General features: G+C 40.2%; 1 protein-coding gene across 2 annotated transcripts in view; it reads left to right on the top strand.

The window, feature by feature from the left end:
- LOC124721950 (coiled-coil domain-containing protein 77-like) overlaps positions 1-14,488 on the top strand; it is a 208,565-nt gene that overhangs the window by 91,449 nt on the left and 102,628 nt on the right. For both annotated transcript variants that reach the window (XM_047247113.1, XM_047247114.1), the window contains exon 4: positions 6,938-7,100. In XM_047247113.1, coding sequence (XP_047103069.1) covers positions 6,938-7,100 — 163 coding nt within the window. The remainder of the gene's footprint in view (positions 1-6,937; positions 7,101-14,488) is intronic.

Here is a 14,488-nt window from a genome sequence, read left to right as displayed (position 1 = left end):
ATGTGCCAAAAGAGAGTTGCTTTGTCATCTCTAGTGCGATCACTGTAGACCGTTTGAAGAAAAGAAATAAGTTATTTAATAGCTCATAAAATTTTCATCCTTTTTTTTTTTTGTTTTGTTTTACTAGTTAATAGTAGGTAAAAAGTTAACTCATCAAATGACAAATATGTGTAAAAAGTGATGAATTAATCTAAGAGCCTGAGGAACAATGTTATACTTCACATAACCTTCACCTAATTTCATACTCGTAATGGGAATTAGTGTGAGTTTTGTGTAGCATCGCAACACTTATGACAGCTGTCCTGGTATGGGTTTTCCATGGATTCCCTGTATCATATGAAGTGTATACTGGGATGGATCTTTACGCAAGGTTGTGGCTTATTTTCGATGCCGTACTTGTCCAGTCCTAGCTTGTGCTCCATTTCTGTTTCTGATGATCTTGATGTTAACAGGACATTAAACTGTAACCTATGTATCTTCTTTTCTTCCACACTTCATGGCTTCACAAACTGTAAAACATGGTGTTCAGACATATAACATTCACAAATCACCACCAGGGTGCAGTAAAACTTGATGCAGTTATCATCTTGTCTTAAGCTGGAGTGGGTCTTACCAGAGAAAATATCCTGTTGGTTTTCTTTGCTGCTAGTGACACGATTAAACAATGTTGCCCTGACTGTTGTTACAGCACTGTTTATGAAATGAACCTTGATTCTGTGAAGATTTTACATGTATTCTGTCAAAAACTAATCTTTGTGGAAATCAATACTGTTGGCTAGATGATAATACTGAAAGAACAGAGTTCATGGATGAACTCAACTCAGTAAGATATTACTTCTCAATATATATATAAAAAATACATGCAAGAAAGTGCAGTCAGCAGATTAATGAAATCTAGCCCTTAGGCATGGTACATTACCTCAGATACATCCATCATTTTCAGGTAATGTTAGCACACATTGCAAAATAGAATGTGACTTTTTGTATGCTTGAAAAAATGCTCTTTCCAACTGTGGTTAGTTTGAAATCAATTATGGAAAACAGATTTTCTAAAAATAGTCTGAATATGAGCTTTTTTTACAATTTTTACAAAAATCAAGTTGGATTGCAGTATGCCACGCACCCGCCATTTGCCTAAAGGGATCAGCAACCCCTCAGACACTGATGCATCATGGGTTTGCATATGTACAAGGTGTTGCCTCCACAGACCATTTCGATCAGAACGAGGACGACAGACTGTAGGACAAGCACCACCAGATGTGTTCCATGCGAGAGACCTATTTCCTTAGCCGTGTCAGTTGTATGGAACTGGATCGGCATGAATTCTTCCACGCCCTGGCTGTATAGGGTGGCGAAAGCCAACATGCTGGCGGTTCGCTCCAGCAGAGCTCCAGGCCAGTTCATGCACAGACACTTAGCAGACCATAATTCAGAGCCAGGTTGGAAGCCATTGCAATTGGACTACAACTTTGTAGCAGTATCTTGAGATCTACCTGTCAGCCAGCTACGTCGAATGCTCAACCTCTGTCATTAGGGACTATCAGTGGCATAGTCTTCACCTCCACTACGTTTATTCACTGTGTATTCCAGACGTATGCCTGTTAGTGTCTGAGAAGTTGTATTAGTTTTTATTGAGAAGAGTTTTCCTTTGTTATTAAATCTCTGTACTGTGCTCATAATAAACCCTTGTCCATGTTTACGTGTGTGTTATTATTTCTTATCAAGCATCTCCCTGTGGGAGATATAACACAGTATGTGAATGATATTTTGTATTGGAAAACCTGAGATTGCTAAATTGTTGTCAAAAGTTTCATGTTAATCATTCCTGTAATCAACAAAATATAAAAATCCAAATTTGAAACTGTATTCATTGTGCGATTTTTCCTGCTAGTTTGTTTCAATTTATATAGAATTGTTATCCCATGTGTTAAATCCGCTGTTCTTAGGGTCTTAAAATGTATTGTTTCGAATGAGACTTGTTTTGAAGCTTTAATAGAAAATAGTACACTACTGGCCATTAAAATTGCTACACCACGAAGATGACGTGCTACAGACGCGAAATTTAACCGAAAGGAAGAAGATGCTGTGATATGTAAATGATTAGCTTTTCAGAGCATTCACACAAGGTTGGCGCCGGTGGCGACGTCTACAACGGGCTGACATGAGGAAAGTTTCCAACCGATTTCTCATACACAAACAGCAGTTGACCGGCTTTGCCTGGTGAAACGTTGTTGTGATGCCTCGTGTAAGGAGGAGAAATGCGTACCATCACGTTTCCGACTCTGATAAAGGTCGGATTGTAGCCTATTGCGATTGCGGTTTATCGTATCGCGACATTGCTGCTCATGATAAAGGTCGGATTGTAGGTCGGATTGTAGCCTATTGCGATTGCGGTTTATCGTATCGCGACATTGCTGCTCGCGTTGGTCGAGATCCAATGACTGTTAGCAGAATATGGAATCGGTGTGTTCAGGGGAGTAATACGGAACGTCGTGCTGGATCCCAATGGCCTCGTATCACTAGCAGTCGAGATGACAGGCATCTTATCTGCATGGCTGTAACGGATCGTGCAGCTACGTCTCGATCCTTGAGTCAACAGATGGGGACGTTTCCAAGACAACAACCATCTGCACGAACAGTTTGACGATGTTTGCAGCAGCATGGACTATCAGCTCGGAGACCATGGGTGCAATTACCCTTGACGCTGCATCACAGACAGGAGCGCCTGCAATGGTGTACTCAACGACGAACCTAGGTGCACAAATGGCAAAACGTCATTTTTTCTGATGAATCCAGGTTCTGTTTACAGTATCATGATGGTCGCATCCGTGTTTGGTGACATCGTGGTGAACGCACATTGGAAGCGTGTATTCGTCATCGCCATACTGGCGCTTCACCTGGCAGGATGGTATGGGGTGCCATTGGTTACACGTCTCGGTCACCTCTTGTTCGCATTGACGGCACTTTGAACAGTGGAAGTTACTTTTCAGATGTGTTACGACCCGTGGCTCTACCCTTCATTCGATCCCTGCGAAATCCTACATTTCAGCAGGATAATGCACGACTGCATGTTGCAGGTCCTGTACAGGCCTTTTTGGATACAGAAAATGTTCGATTGCTGCCCTGGTCAGCACATTCTGCAGGTCTCTCACCAACTGAAAACGTCTGGTCAATGGTGGCCGAGCAACTGGCTCATCACAATACGCCAGTCACTACTCTTGATGAACTGTGGTATCGCGTTGAAGCTGCATGGGCAGCAGCTGTACCTGTACACGCCATCCAAGCTCTGTTTGACTCAATGCCCAGGCGTATCAAGGCCGTTATTACTTCCAGAGGTGGTTGTTGTGGGTACTGGTTTCTCAGGATCTATGCACCCAAATTGCGTGAAAATGTAATCACATGTCAGTTCTAGTATAATATATTTGTCCAATGAATACCCATTTATCATCTGCATTTCTTCTTGATGTAGCAATTTTAATGGCCAGTAGTGTATTTGTAAATGAAGTGTCAAATATACCCCATTTTCACCTTTCGATAGAAACTGTCAGCTTATCAGAAAATTTGTAGACTATTGGAAAACAGTAGGTGAATGAAATTTTGTATTCCACGTCCTTATGCTACCAAGCTATTGCATATTAAGTTTCATGTTCAACATGGCTTCACTCTACAAGATATTAGTTTGATTCAAAGTATCTAGCATTGTTAGCTGACATTGGATAACCAAATACACTTTTGTTCACGGATAAAACCATTGTCTTTCTGATGAGCCCAGTTTAAATAGTTTTATAGAACATAGTTTCCTGCAGAATCAAGTTGAAAATGCCACATTTTTTACATTGGACAAAATTTTCAACTTTGCACTTAATTTAGTCAGTATTGAAAAGTGGTACATAAATGAAACTTTGTATTTGAGAATCTTCTGTTGTTATGTTACAATATGCTAAGTTTCTTGTTCATCGTACCTTTAGTCCCTGAGATATAAGAAACAAACTTTGAAATCTTTTTGGATGTCGATTTCATCTGCCCCACCTCCCCCTTCCCACCAGGTGATCTGGCCTATACTTTTATGGCCACATATGGCTTGTAAAATTCTTTTCATTATTTTTCTTAATGAGAATACATAAAGTTGTACAAGGTGACCAAATTTCATGTCCTTCAACAAAATATAGCCTGCGATGAAACAACTCAAATTCACACTCACTCTGTGCAAAGTCATGTATGCAGTCAAACAAGTGACTATATCTCAGTCAGTATTGCTTCATCGAACATTAAACTGTACTAATGTTCACTGGTGACATGCAAATATTCCCTGATCGTTGAGCAGGAAAATGTTTAGAAATTAGGCAGTTTGTGGAATGACCCAAAAGTTTCTATTCTCTTCAAGACTAAATTGCTTATTGTCCATATGCCACTTCCATACAAGGCCGCCCTCCGGACAAATACCTTCAGAAAAGATTTCCTAACACTTAAATCAATGTCCAATGTTAACAAATTTCTCTTCATCAGAAAGGCTTTCCTTGCCATTGCCAGTCCATATTTTATATCGTCTCTACTTCAAGCATCATCAGTTATTTCACTGCCAAAATAGGAAAACTTCTCTACTACTTATAGTCTCTTGGCATCACCTGATTTAATTCAACTACATTCCATTATCCTTGTTTTGCTGTTGTTAGTGTTCATCTTATGCCCTCCTTTCTAGACACTGTCCATTCTGTTCAGCTGCTCTTCCTCGTCTTTTGCTGTCTCTTACAGAATTAATATGTCATTGGAGGACATCAAAAGTTTTTATTTCTCCTCCCTGAACCTCATTACCTTCTCCAAATTTTTCTTTGGTTTCCTTAACTGCTTGCTCAGTGTTCAGTTTGAATAACATTGGGGATAGGCTGTAACCCTCTCTCATTCCCTTCTCAAAGCATTGCTGTCCTTTCACGCCCTTATACTCTTAAAAATGGCCGACTGGTTCGTGTATAAGTTGTATATAATCTTTTGCTCCCTATATTTTACACTGGCTATCTTCAGAATTTGAGAGAGTGTATTTTAGTTGACATTGTCAAAGCTTTCCCCAACTCAACAAAAGCTATAAACATAGATTTGCCTTTCGTTAACCTATCTCTTAAGATAAGTCACAGGGTGAGTATTGCCTCGCGTGTTCCGACATTTCACCAGAATCCAAACTGATCTTCCCTTAGCTCAGCTTCTGTAAGTTTCTGTAAGTAATTCCTGTTAGTATTTTGCAACCATGACTTATTACACTGATAGTTCAGTAATATTTACATGTATCACCACCTACTTTCTTTAGAACTGGAATTCTTCTTTAAGTTTGAGGGTGTTTTGCCTGTCTTGTGCATGTTGCACACCAGGTGGAATAGTTTTGTTATGTGTTGCTCTCTCAAGGATATCAGCAGTTCTGAGGGAATGGGGTCTACCCTGTGAGGACCTTTTTCAACTTAGGTCTTTCAGTGCTTTGTCCAATTTTTCTTGTAGTATCGTATCTTCTATCTCGTCTTAATTTATGTTCTGTTCCCTTTCTGTTCTATTGTTCTCAAGTTAGTTTCCCATGTATAGTCCCTCTATATCCTACTTCCAACTTCCCCTTCTTTGCTTAGTGCAGGTTTTCTATCTGAGCTCTTTATGTTCCCACAGCTGCTTCTCCATCCTCCAAATGTCCCTTTAATTTTCCCCTAGTTATATATGATTCTATATTCTTACATTTGTCCATTAGCCATTCACGCTTAACCATTTTGTACTTACTGTCAGTCTCATTTTTTAGACATTTTTATTGCCATTCAGCTATTTCATTTGCTGCAGTTTTATATTTTTTCCTTTCATCAATTAACTTCAGTATCACCTGTGTTATCCAAGGACTTATCTTTTTTCAACCATTGTAGTCCTGTCTTCCTCGGTTGCGTGTAATATTACAGTATACTGATAATTTTTGCTTTATGGACCATCTGAATACAACTGAATGAAACACAATTTTCGTGCCATATGCATTTTGCCTTTATTTTCTGCAAAGCATCTTCAGTTGCAGGATGCATGGATGATTTTTTACATATTATGCTCCTGTTGCATTTTTGGTTTTGTTCCTCCTCTTCTAAATGCCTTGCAGAAAATAAAGGCGATACGCATTTGGCATGAAAGTTGTGTTTCATTCAGTTGTAGTCAGATGGTCGATAAAGTAAAAATTATCACTATACCTTATCTTTTTACCTATTTGAACCTCTGCTGCCTTCACTATTTCATCTGTCAAAGGTACCTTTTCGTCTTCTATTGTGTTCCTCTCACCTGTTTCAGTTAATTATTGCTTAACGCTCTGTCTGATATTGCTTAACGCTCTGTCTGAAACTCTCAACAACCTTATCATGTCCCATCACTTCAATGTCCTACCTTTCTTCAATTTCTTCAGTTTCAATCTACAATAAATTGTGGTCAGATTCCACATCCGCCTCTGGAAATGTGTTGCTTAGAATCTAGTTGTGAATAATGTAGTAAGTATATTAATTTCATATTCTATTCATCATTTGCATGATTTGTATCAAAATGTGAACAATTCATTTTAGCAGCTGCTTAGATTAGATTCATTGGTGTGTGTGTGTGTGTGTGTGTGTGTGTGTGTGTGTGTGTGTGTGTGTGTGTGTGTGAATACTTATATTTTATTAAGAAAATAAATGTGTGACTCTTCTTTTATTAGAAAAGACACTTACCATAGAAAAGAAGTTTTGTGTAATAAGTAAGAACATAAAGAAAAACTGTGTATCTTGTATTGTCCAGCTTTTGAATTTCCTGGATCTTATTCTCACACTGTGTTTGGTTTATCCATACTTTTTTTCTAAACAGTCAACTGCACTAACTTTGGTTTACACTGTCGATTGTTAATACAATTGTTTTCAAATTTATGATTATTGTTTTTATTGTAAGACAGCTGAAAGTTTTGCAGATGGCGAGAAGACTGTAAACAGTATTCAGTTTTGGAGGAGCTTTTTCACTCACAAGCTGACGAATTAGCTAATCTGAAAGAATTGCAAAGGACAACCAATATTTTGCTGCTAAGAGTACAAGCTGAATCTGCCGAAATCATAACTAAAAATTATGCTTTAGTGGTAAGTATATCTGTGCAGTATCATTCAGATTTTAGTTTTACATTATAAAAGGATCTAATTCTCTTCTTTGGTTGTACATGTAGTATTTTAAGGCCTTCTTTACACTTTCGTTCTTTTGGCTACCTCCCTGGAATTTGAAAACATTGGTCATGAAAGGCTCAGCTTGTACTCTGTGCACAATATATATTGCCTGACAAGAAGTTGAAGAGTGGAAACAAGAGACCCCACTCTCCTCGCCCAGCTAAGCCACAAGGAATACTTGCATAAAAGTTTATACTAGCGTTTCTACAGCATACCTGCCCATTCCAGTATTCTGGTTACCTGTTCTGAGTCACATTCAACCACCTAATTGGATATGAAAGACTATCCTCAGGAGGGAATATAAAAAAATCTGCAACAACCAGCTGCTACCAATTCATGAGGACATACCTACTATCTTAACCAACAGATACCACTCCAGACATCAGCCACTCACAACAGCTAGGAACATGGTGGACCACAGCTTCAATCTCTGTGAAGCTTGGACTGAAGAGTGGAATAACAACACTGCTTCACAGCTTCATAGTTTTCTTCAAGTTAACAGCAAACCAAGGAGGTTGCCCCTCAGTCTGCAAGATCCGGGCGGTCGCAGAGGGTGGGCTTACTGGTAGTTGGGAGCTCCAACGTCAGGCGCGTAATGGGGCCCCTTAGGGAAATGGCAGCAAGAGAGGGGAAGAAAACCAATGTGCACTCCGTGTGCATACCGGGGGGAGTCATTCCAGATGTGGAAAGGGTCCTTCCGGATGCCATGAAGGGGGACAGGGTGCACCCATCTGCAGGTGGTCGCTCATGTCGGCACCAATGATGTGTGTCGCTATGGATCGGAGGAAATCCTTTCTGGCTTCCGGCGGCTATGTGATTTGGTGAAGACTGCCAGTCTCACTAGCAGGATGAAAGCAGAGCTCACCATCTGCAGCATCGTCAACAGGACTGACTGCGGACCTTTGGTACAGAGCCGAGTGGAGGGTCTGAATCAGAGGCTGAGACAGTTCTGCGACCGTGTGGGCTGCAGATTCCTCGGGTTCCGCTGGATAGGTCAGGAGTCCACTACACGCAACAAGCAGCTACACGGGTAGCAGGGGTTGTGTGGCGTGGGCTGGGCGGTTTTTTAGGTTAGATGGCCTTGGGCAAGTACAGAAAGGGCAACAGCCTCAACGGGTGCGGGGCAAAGTCAGGACATGCGGGGACCAAGCAGCAATCGGTATTGTAATTGTCAACTGTCGAAGCTGCGTTGGTAAAGTACCAGAACTTCAAGCGCTGATAGAAAGCACCGAAGCTGAAATCGTTATAGGTACAGAAAGCTGGCTTAAGCCAGAGATAAATTCTGCCGAAATTTTTACAAAGGTACAGACGGTGTTTAGAAAGGATAGATTGCATGCAACCGGTTGTGGAGTGTTCGTCGCTGTTAGTAGTAGTTTATCCTGTAGTGAAGTAGAAGTGGATAGTTCCTGTGAATTATTATGGGTGGAGGTTACACTCAACAACCGAGCTAGGTTAATAATTGGCTCCTTTTACCAACCTCCCGACTCAGCAGCATTAGTGGCAGAACAACTGAGAGAAAATTTGGAATACATTTCACATAAATTTTCTCAGCATGTTATAGTCTTAGGTGGAGATTTCAATTTACCAGATATAGACTGGGACACTCAGATGTTTAGGACGGGTGGTAGGGACAGAGCATCGAGTGACATTATACTGAGTGCACTATCCGAAAATTACCTCGAGCAATTAAACAGAGAACCGACTCGTGGAGATAACATCTTGGACCTACTGATAACAAACAGACCCGAACTTTTCGACTCTTTAAGTGCAGAACAGGGAATCAGTGATCATAAGGCCGTTGCAGCATCCCTGAATATGGAAGTTAATAGGAATATAAAAAAAGGGGGGAAGATTTATCTGTTTAGCAAGAGTAATAGAAGGCAGATTTCAGACTACCTAACAGATCAAAATGAAAATTTCTGTTCCGACACTGACAATGTTGAGTGTTTATGGAAAAAGTTCAAGGCAATCGTAAAATGTGTTTTAGACAGGTACGTGCCGAGTAAAACTGTGAGGGACGGGAAAAACCCACCGTGGTACAACAACAAAGTTAGGAAACTACTGCGAAAGCAAAGAGAGCTTCACTCCAAGTTTAAACGCAGCCAAAACCTCTCAGACAAACAGAAGCTAAACGATGTCAAAGTTAGCATAAGGAGGGCTATGCGTGAAGCGTTCAGTGAATTCGAAAGTAAAATTCTATGTACTGACTTGACAGAAAACCCTAGGAAGTTCTGGTCTTATGTTAAATCAGTAAGTGGCTCGAAACAGCATATCCAGACACTCCGGGATGATGATGGCATTGAAACAGAGGATGACACGCGTAAAGCTGAAATACTAAACACCTTTTTCCAAAGCTGTTTCACAGAGGAAGACCGCACTGCAGTTCCTTCTCTAAATCCTCGCACAAACGAAAAAATGGCTGACATCGAAATAAGTGTCCAAGGAATAGAAAAGCAACTGGAATCACTCAATAGAGGAAAGTCCACTGGACCTGATGGGATACCATTTCGATTCTACACAGAGTACGCGAAAGAACTTGCCCACCTTCTAACAGCCGTGTACCGCAAGTCTCTAGAGGAACGGAAGGTTCCAAATGATTGGAAAAGAGCACAGGTAGTCCCAGTCTTCAAGAAGGGTCGTCGAGCAGATGCGCAAAACTATAGACCTATATCTCTGATGTCGATCTGTTGTAGAATTTTAGAACATGTTTTTTGCTCGAGTATCATGTCATTTTTGGAAACCCAGAATCTACTATGTAGGAATCAACATGGATTCCGGAAACAGCGATTGTGTGAGACCCAACTCGCTTTATTTGTTCATGAGACCCAGAAAATATTAGATACAGGCTCCCAGGTAGATGCTATTTTTCTTGACTTCCGGAAGGCGTTCGATACAGTTCCACACTGTCGCCTGATAAACAAAGTAAGAGCCTACGGAATATCAGACCAGCTGTGTGGCTGGATTGAAGAGTTTTTAGCAAACAGAACACAGCATGTTGTTATCAATGGAGAGACGTCTACAGACATTGAAGTAACCTCTGGCGTGCCGCAGGGGAGTGTTATGGGACCATTGCTTTTCACAATATATATAAATGACCTAGTAGATAGTGTCGGAAGTTCCATGCAGATTTTCGCGGATGATGCTGTAGTATACAGAGAAGTTGCAGCATTAGAAAATTGTAGCGAAATGCAGGAAGATCTGCAGCGGATAGGCACTTGGTGCAGGGAGTGGCAACTGACCCTTAACATAGACAAATGTAATGTATTGCGAATACATAGAAAGAAGGATCCTTTATTGTATGATTATATGATAGCGGAACAAACTCTGGTAGCAGTTACTTGTGTAAAATATCTGGGAATATACATACAGAACGAGTCGAAGTGGAACGATCATACAAAATTAATTGTTGGTAAGGCGGGTACCAGGTTGAGATTCATTGGGAGAGTGCTTAGAAAATGTAGTCCATCAACAAAGGAGGTGACTTACAAAACACTCGTTCGACCTATACTTGAGTATTGCTCATCAGTGTGGGATCCGTACCAGATCGGTTTGACGGAGGAGATAGAGAAGATCCAAAGAAGAGCGGCGCGTTTCGTCACAGTGTTATTTCGTAACCGGGATAGCGTTACGGAGATGTTTAATAAACTCAAGTGGCAGACTCTGCAAGAGAGGCGCTCTGCATCGCGGTGTAGATTGCTCGCCAGGTTTCGAGAGGGTGCGTTTCTGGATGAGGTATCGAATATATTGCTTCCCTCTCCTTATACCTCCCGAGGAGATCACGAATGTAAAGTTAGAGAGATTAGAGCGCGCACGGAGGCTTTCAGACAGTTGTTCTTCCCGCGAACCATACGCGACTGGAACAGGAAAGGGAGGTAATGACAGTGGCACGTAAAGTGCCCTCCGCCACACACCGTTGGGTGGCTTGCGGAGTATAAATGTAGATGTAGATGTAGATGAACTTGATCTGTCCCGTAGGACATGGAGTACACTTTATCAGGATCCATACTAATCATGGGAAATGTGGTGACTTATTATACAAATGGGGACAGATTACCACTATGGAGTGCACCTGTGGCTTTCCGTGATGGACTGTCAGACAATTGTTGAAGAGTGCTTTCAAAATTCATACCCTGGAAACCTCTCGGACTTTCGTACTTCTTGGACACTACATCAGATGTGATCAGTTATGTAAATAATATGTGTGTAAATTGTACATTATATGATGATGACGATGACATCTATGACAATGATGACTGGCACCATTTTAATCAGGGGTGATGTAGTGTGCATGTGCCCCCCCCCCCCCCCCCCCCCCCCCCCCGCCACACACACACACACACACACACACACACACACACACACACACACACACACACACATACACACACACACAATTTCAAATCCACCTCTGTAGAGTAAATTGCATTAACATAATAATGAAGATCGTAAGATTGACAGAATTTAAAGTAGGCTTTGGGTACCTGTTACAAAAATAGATGAAATGTCTTTAAATGTGAATGCATCAATGTTCACTATCTTTAATTGAAGACATAAAGTCTGAAAATGTCCGTGATCATATTTTGGCACTTTATTTTACAGGTCCATCTTGATCACATGCACTTTTACGCTTCAGTATTGCCAGTTTTGGTTACTGCCATCTTCAGATCATAAAATATTCTGATGTAGTATCAGTGTTAAACTAAACATGCAGGTACATAGTAAGTGTTTACTAAATATGAAGGAACCACACTGCTGCAGGTTCGAATCCTGCCTCGGGCATGGATGTGTGTGTTGTCCTTAGGTTACTTAGGTTTAAGTAGTTCTAAGTTCTAGGGGACTGATGACCTCAGATGTTAAGTCCCATAGTGCTTAGAGCCATTTGAACCATTTTTAAACATGCAAATACATAGTAAGTGTTTACTATGTACCTACATGTTTAGTTGGACGTTGATACTACATCAGAATATACATCATAGGAAGTGTTTACTATGTATCTACATGTTTAGTTTGATGTTGATACTACATCAGTCCACTATCTTCTCCTAAATGGAAGACTATATTTTGATGGGATTATCAGTGCTAAATGGTGCAATTATTCAAAAAAATGTAAGGCTTTTTCTTATCAAAAAATTGCTGATTTACTTGTCACTGAGGTGTGGAGATGAGTTGCAAAACAACAGTTCTTGTATCTCAGACTTTTTGTCATTAAACTTGAGAATCACTGTACATATTTTGATGAGTTTTTCAGAAGTGTATGTGGCATTGCTCATGAGAAAGGGTTTTAAGTTTGTCTCAAAATTGAATGAATTATAACAGAGATATACATTAATGACAGAATGGGTCCAAAAAAGATTCCCTTTCACAGATCCTACAGCCTTTTCCTTGAACTTCAAAACTATGTCCTGTATTTTGTAAACAGCAATGGTTTTATATGATTGAAACACATTCTATTGGCAAAAACTGATGAAATTAATTATGAAGATTTTAATTTATTTCTGATTTTGTAGAAACTAAAAATATTCATTTGTTTGGGCCCTTATTTTCTTTCATTTATCTTGGAACGAGTTGTCATTGTCTCTCTTGTTTTTGGTATTTTTCTCCCAAAAGAAAATATAGTAAATGGAAGTAATATGGGGCTTTAAAACTTTACTGAAATCACAATTATGTGATTGCTTTATATTCTGTGTATATAAAGAAGAGAAATCAGATAATTGTTACTTCCTGTGTTTTACTAACTGTAGTAAGTTCATCATACAGCTTTCTCCGTGAAATTGCCACACCCTGTACATCATTTGTGGTGTAGCAGTAACAACTTCCACATGGTGATGTGTGGGTCACTGATTCAATTTCTGCCTCTTACCAGTATATATCACTTGACATGTGTGGTATAGGGAAGGTTGTGGGACTAACCTATTAGTGAAATTTGAGATTTATTACAATATGTGAACAGAATGAGATTTATTACAATATGTGAACAGAAGTATGCACTGCTGAGGCAGGCAGCTCAGTTCTGTCTGCACTTTCATGTGCGCTTAATAAAGATGCTTTCAGTGTGAAGTGTTAGTTCTTATTGATGACCCTACTCTTGTAACAGGTACTACATTCTGGTTTCTACATGACATAGTTTGGCATGTACAGACAATATTTTGCACACTGACATTATTATGGCACCAACAAAGCTACACAAAAGCAGTTGTTTTCACTCAGGAACACAGACAGGGAGTACAGTCCCTTACTTTCCAAAGTGTCAACAAACCATAGGATTTGAAAGCACTGATATGTCAGATGCACATCAGGCAACCAACAGTGTTTTTTGGAGACATGGTTTAGGATCTGACTAAATAGCTAAAGAGATTTCTACTTTGGCTTGGATGGTGCAGCGCAGCAGTGGTTTGAGTACGAGAAAGAGCTTATACTGGGACAAATTTCAGACTGAAATCAAGACATTTGGTGACAACCAGTTGCAAATTTTCATATTCAAAGGGAAATTGAAGAACAGGGCCCAACGTCATTGGGATATGGCATGATTATACATATAGTGTATTGTCAGGCAGTGTCACACAGTGAACCTGTATATAATGGAAGAGGATGTAGTTATACACCTAATGAAAGGTTTAGCAGAGAATGTCTGTCAGGCATTTCTTTTGATGGATTGCCACCACAACAGGAGACTTCAACAAATAGTACTAGCACATCACGGCAAGGTGCCAGACGACTGTGCTGAGAGACAGTCAACAGACTTCAGATTGTTGTACCAGTGGCAGTTGTGGAAGACCATCAGGACCAAGCATTGCTAATGCAGCGAATAGGAAGTTAAAAGATACAAGGATCTGTGGTGTATATTAATGTCAAACACAAGTAGCTGAAAGTAGCAGCAGTGATCGTCAAACAAAGTCCGTGGAAAATAGCATTATTAATTCAAGAAGAGGATAGGCCAACTATAGATGAAAATACTCCATGGACAACAGTTACCAAGAACTGCACTGATGTCTTCATCAACAATCTCTCTCTCCTGATACTAGTTGATTATAGGATGTCATGTTCTATGATATCAGATATCATTGCCAGCTGAAATAGATTATGTTAAAAGTTCAGAGGCCATTGTGCTAAAGACTGCAAATGGAGAATACAGCCAGCCAACACAAATCTGTGTTTTGAGAATAACTATCAATGACAGAGCACATCCAATCAAATTTTTAGTATTACCAGAATGCACCCATAGTGGTATCTTTGGGTGGGACATCTTGTAGGCATCATAACCAGTCAGACTGTTGGAGACTGCAGCTCCAGATGGATGAAGCTATTCC

The sequence above is a fragment of the Schistocerca piceifrons genome, chromosome X (assembly GCF_021461385.2).
Source record: "Schistocerca piceifrons isolate TAMUIC-IGC-003096 chromosome X, iqSchPice1.1, whole genome shotgun sequence".
Classification (NCBI taxonomy): Eukaryota; Metazoa; Arthropoda; class Insecta; order Orthoptera; family Acrididae; genus Schistocerca; species Schistocerca piceifrons.
This window is presented reverse-complemented; position numbering and strand designations above follow the sequence as displayed.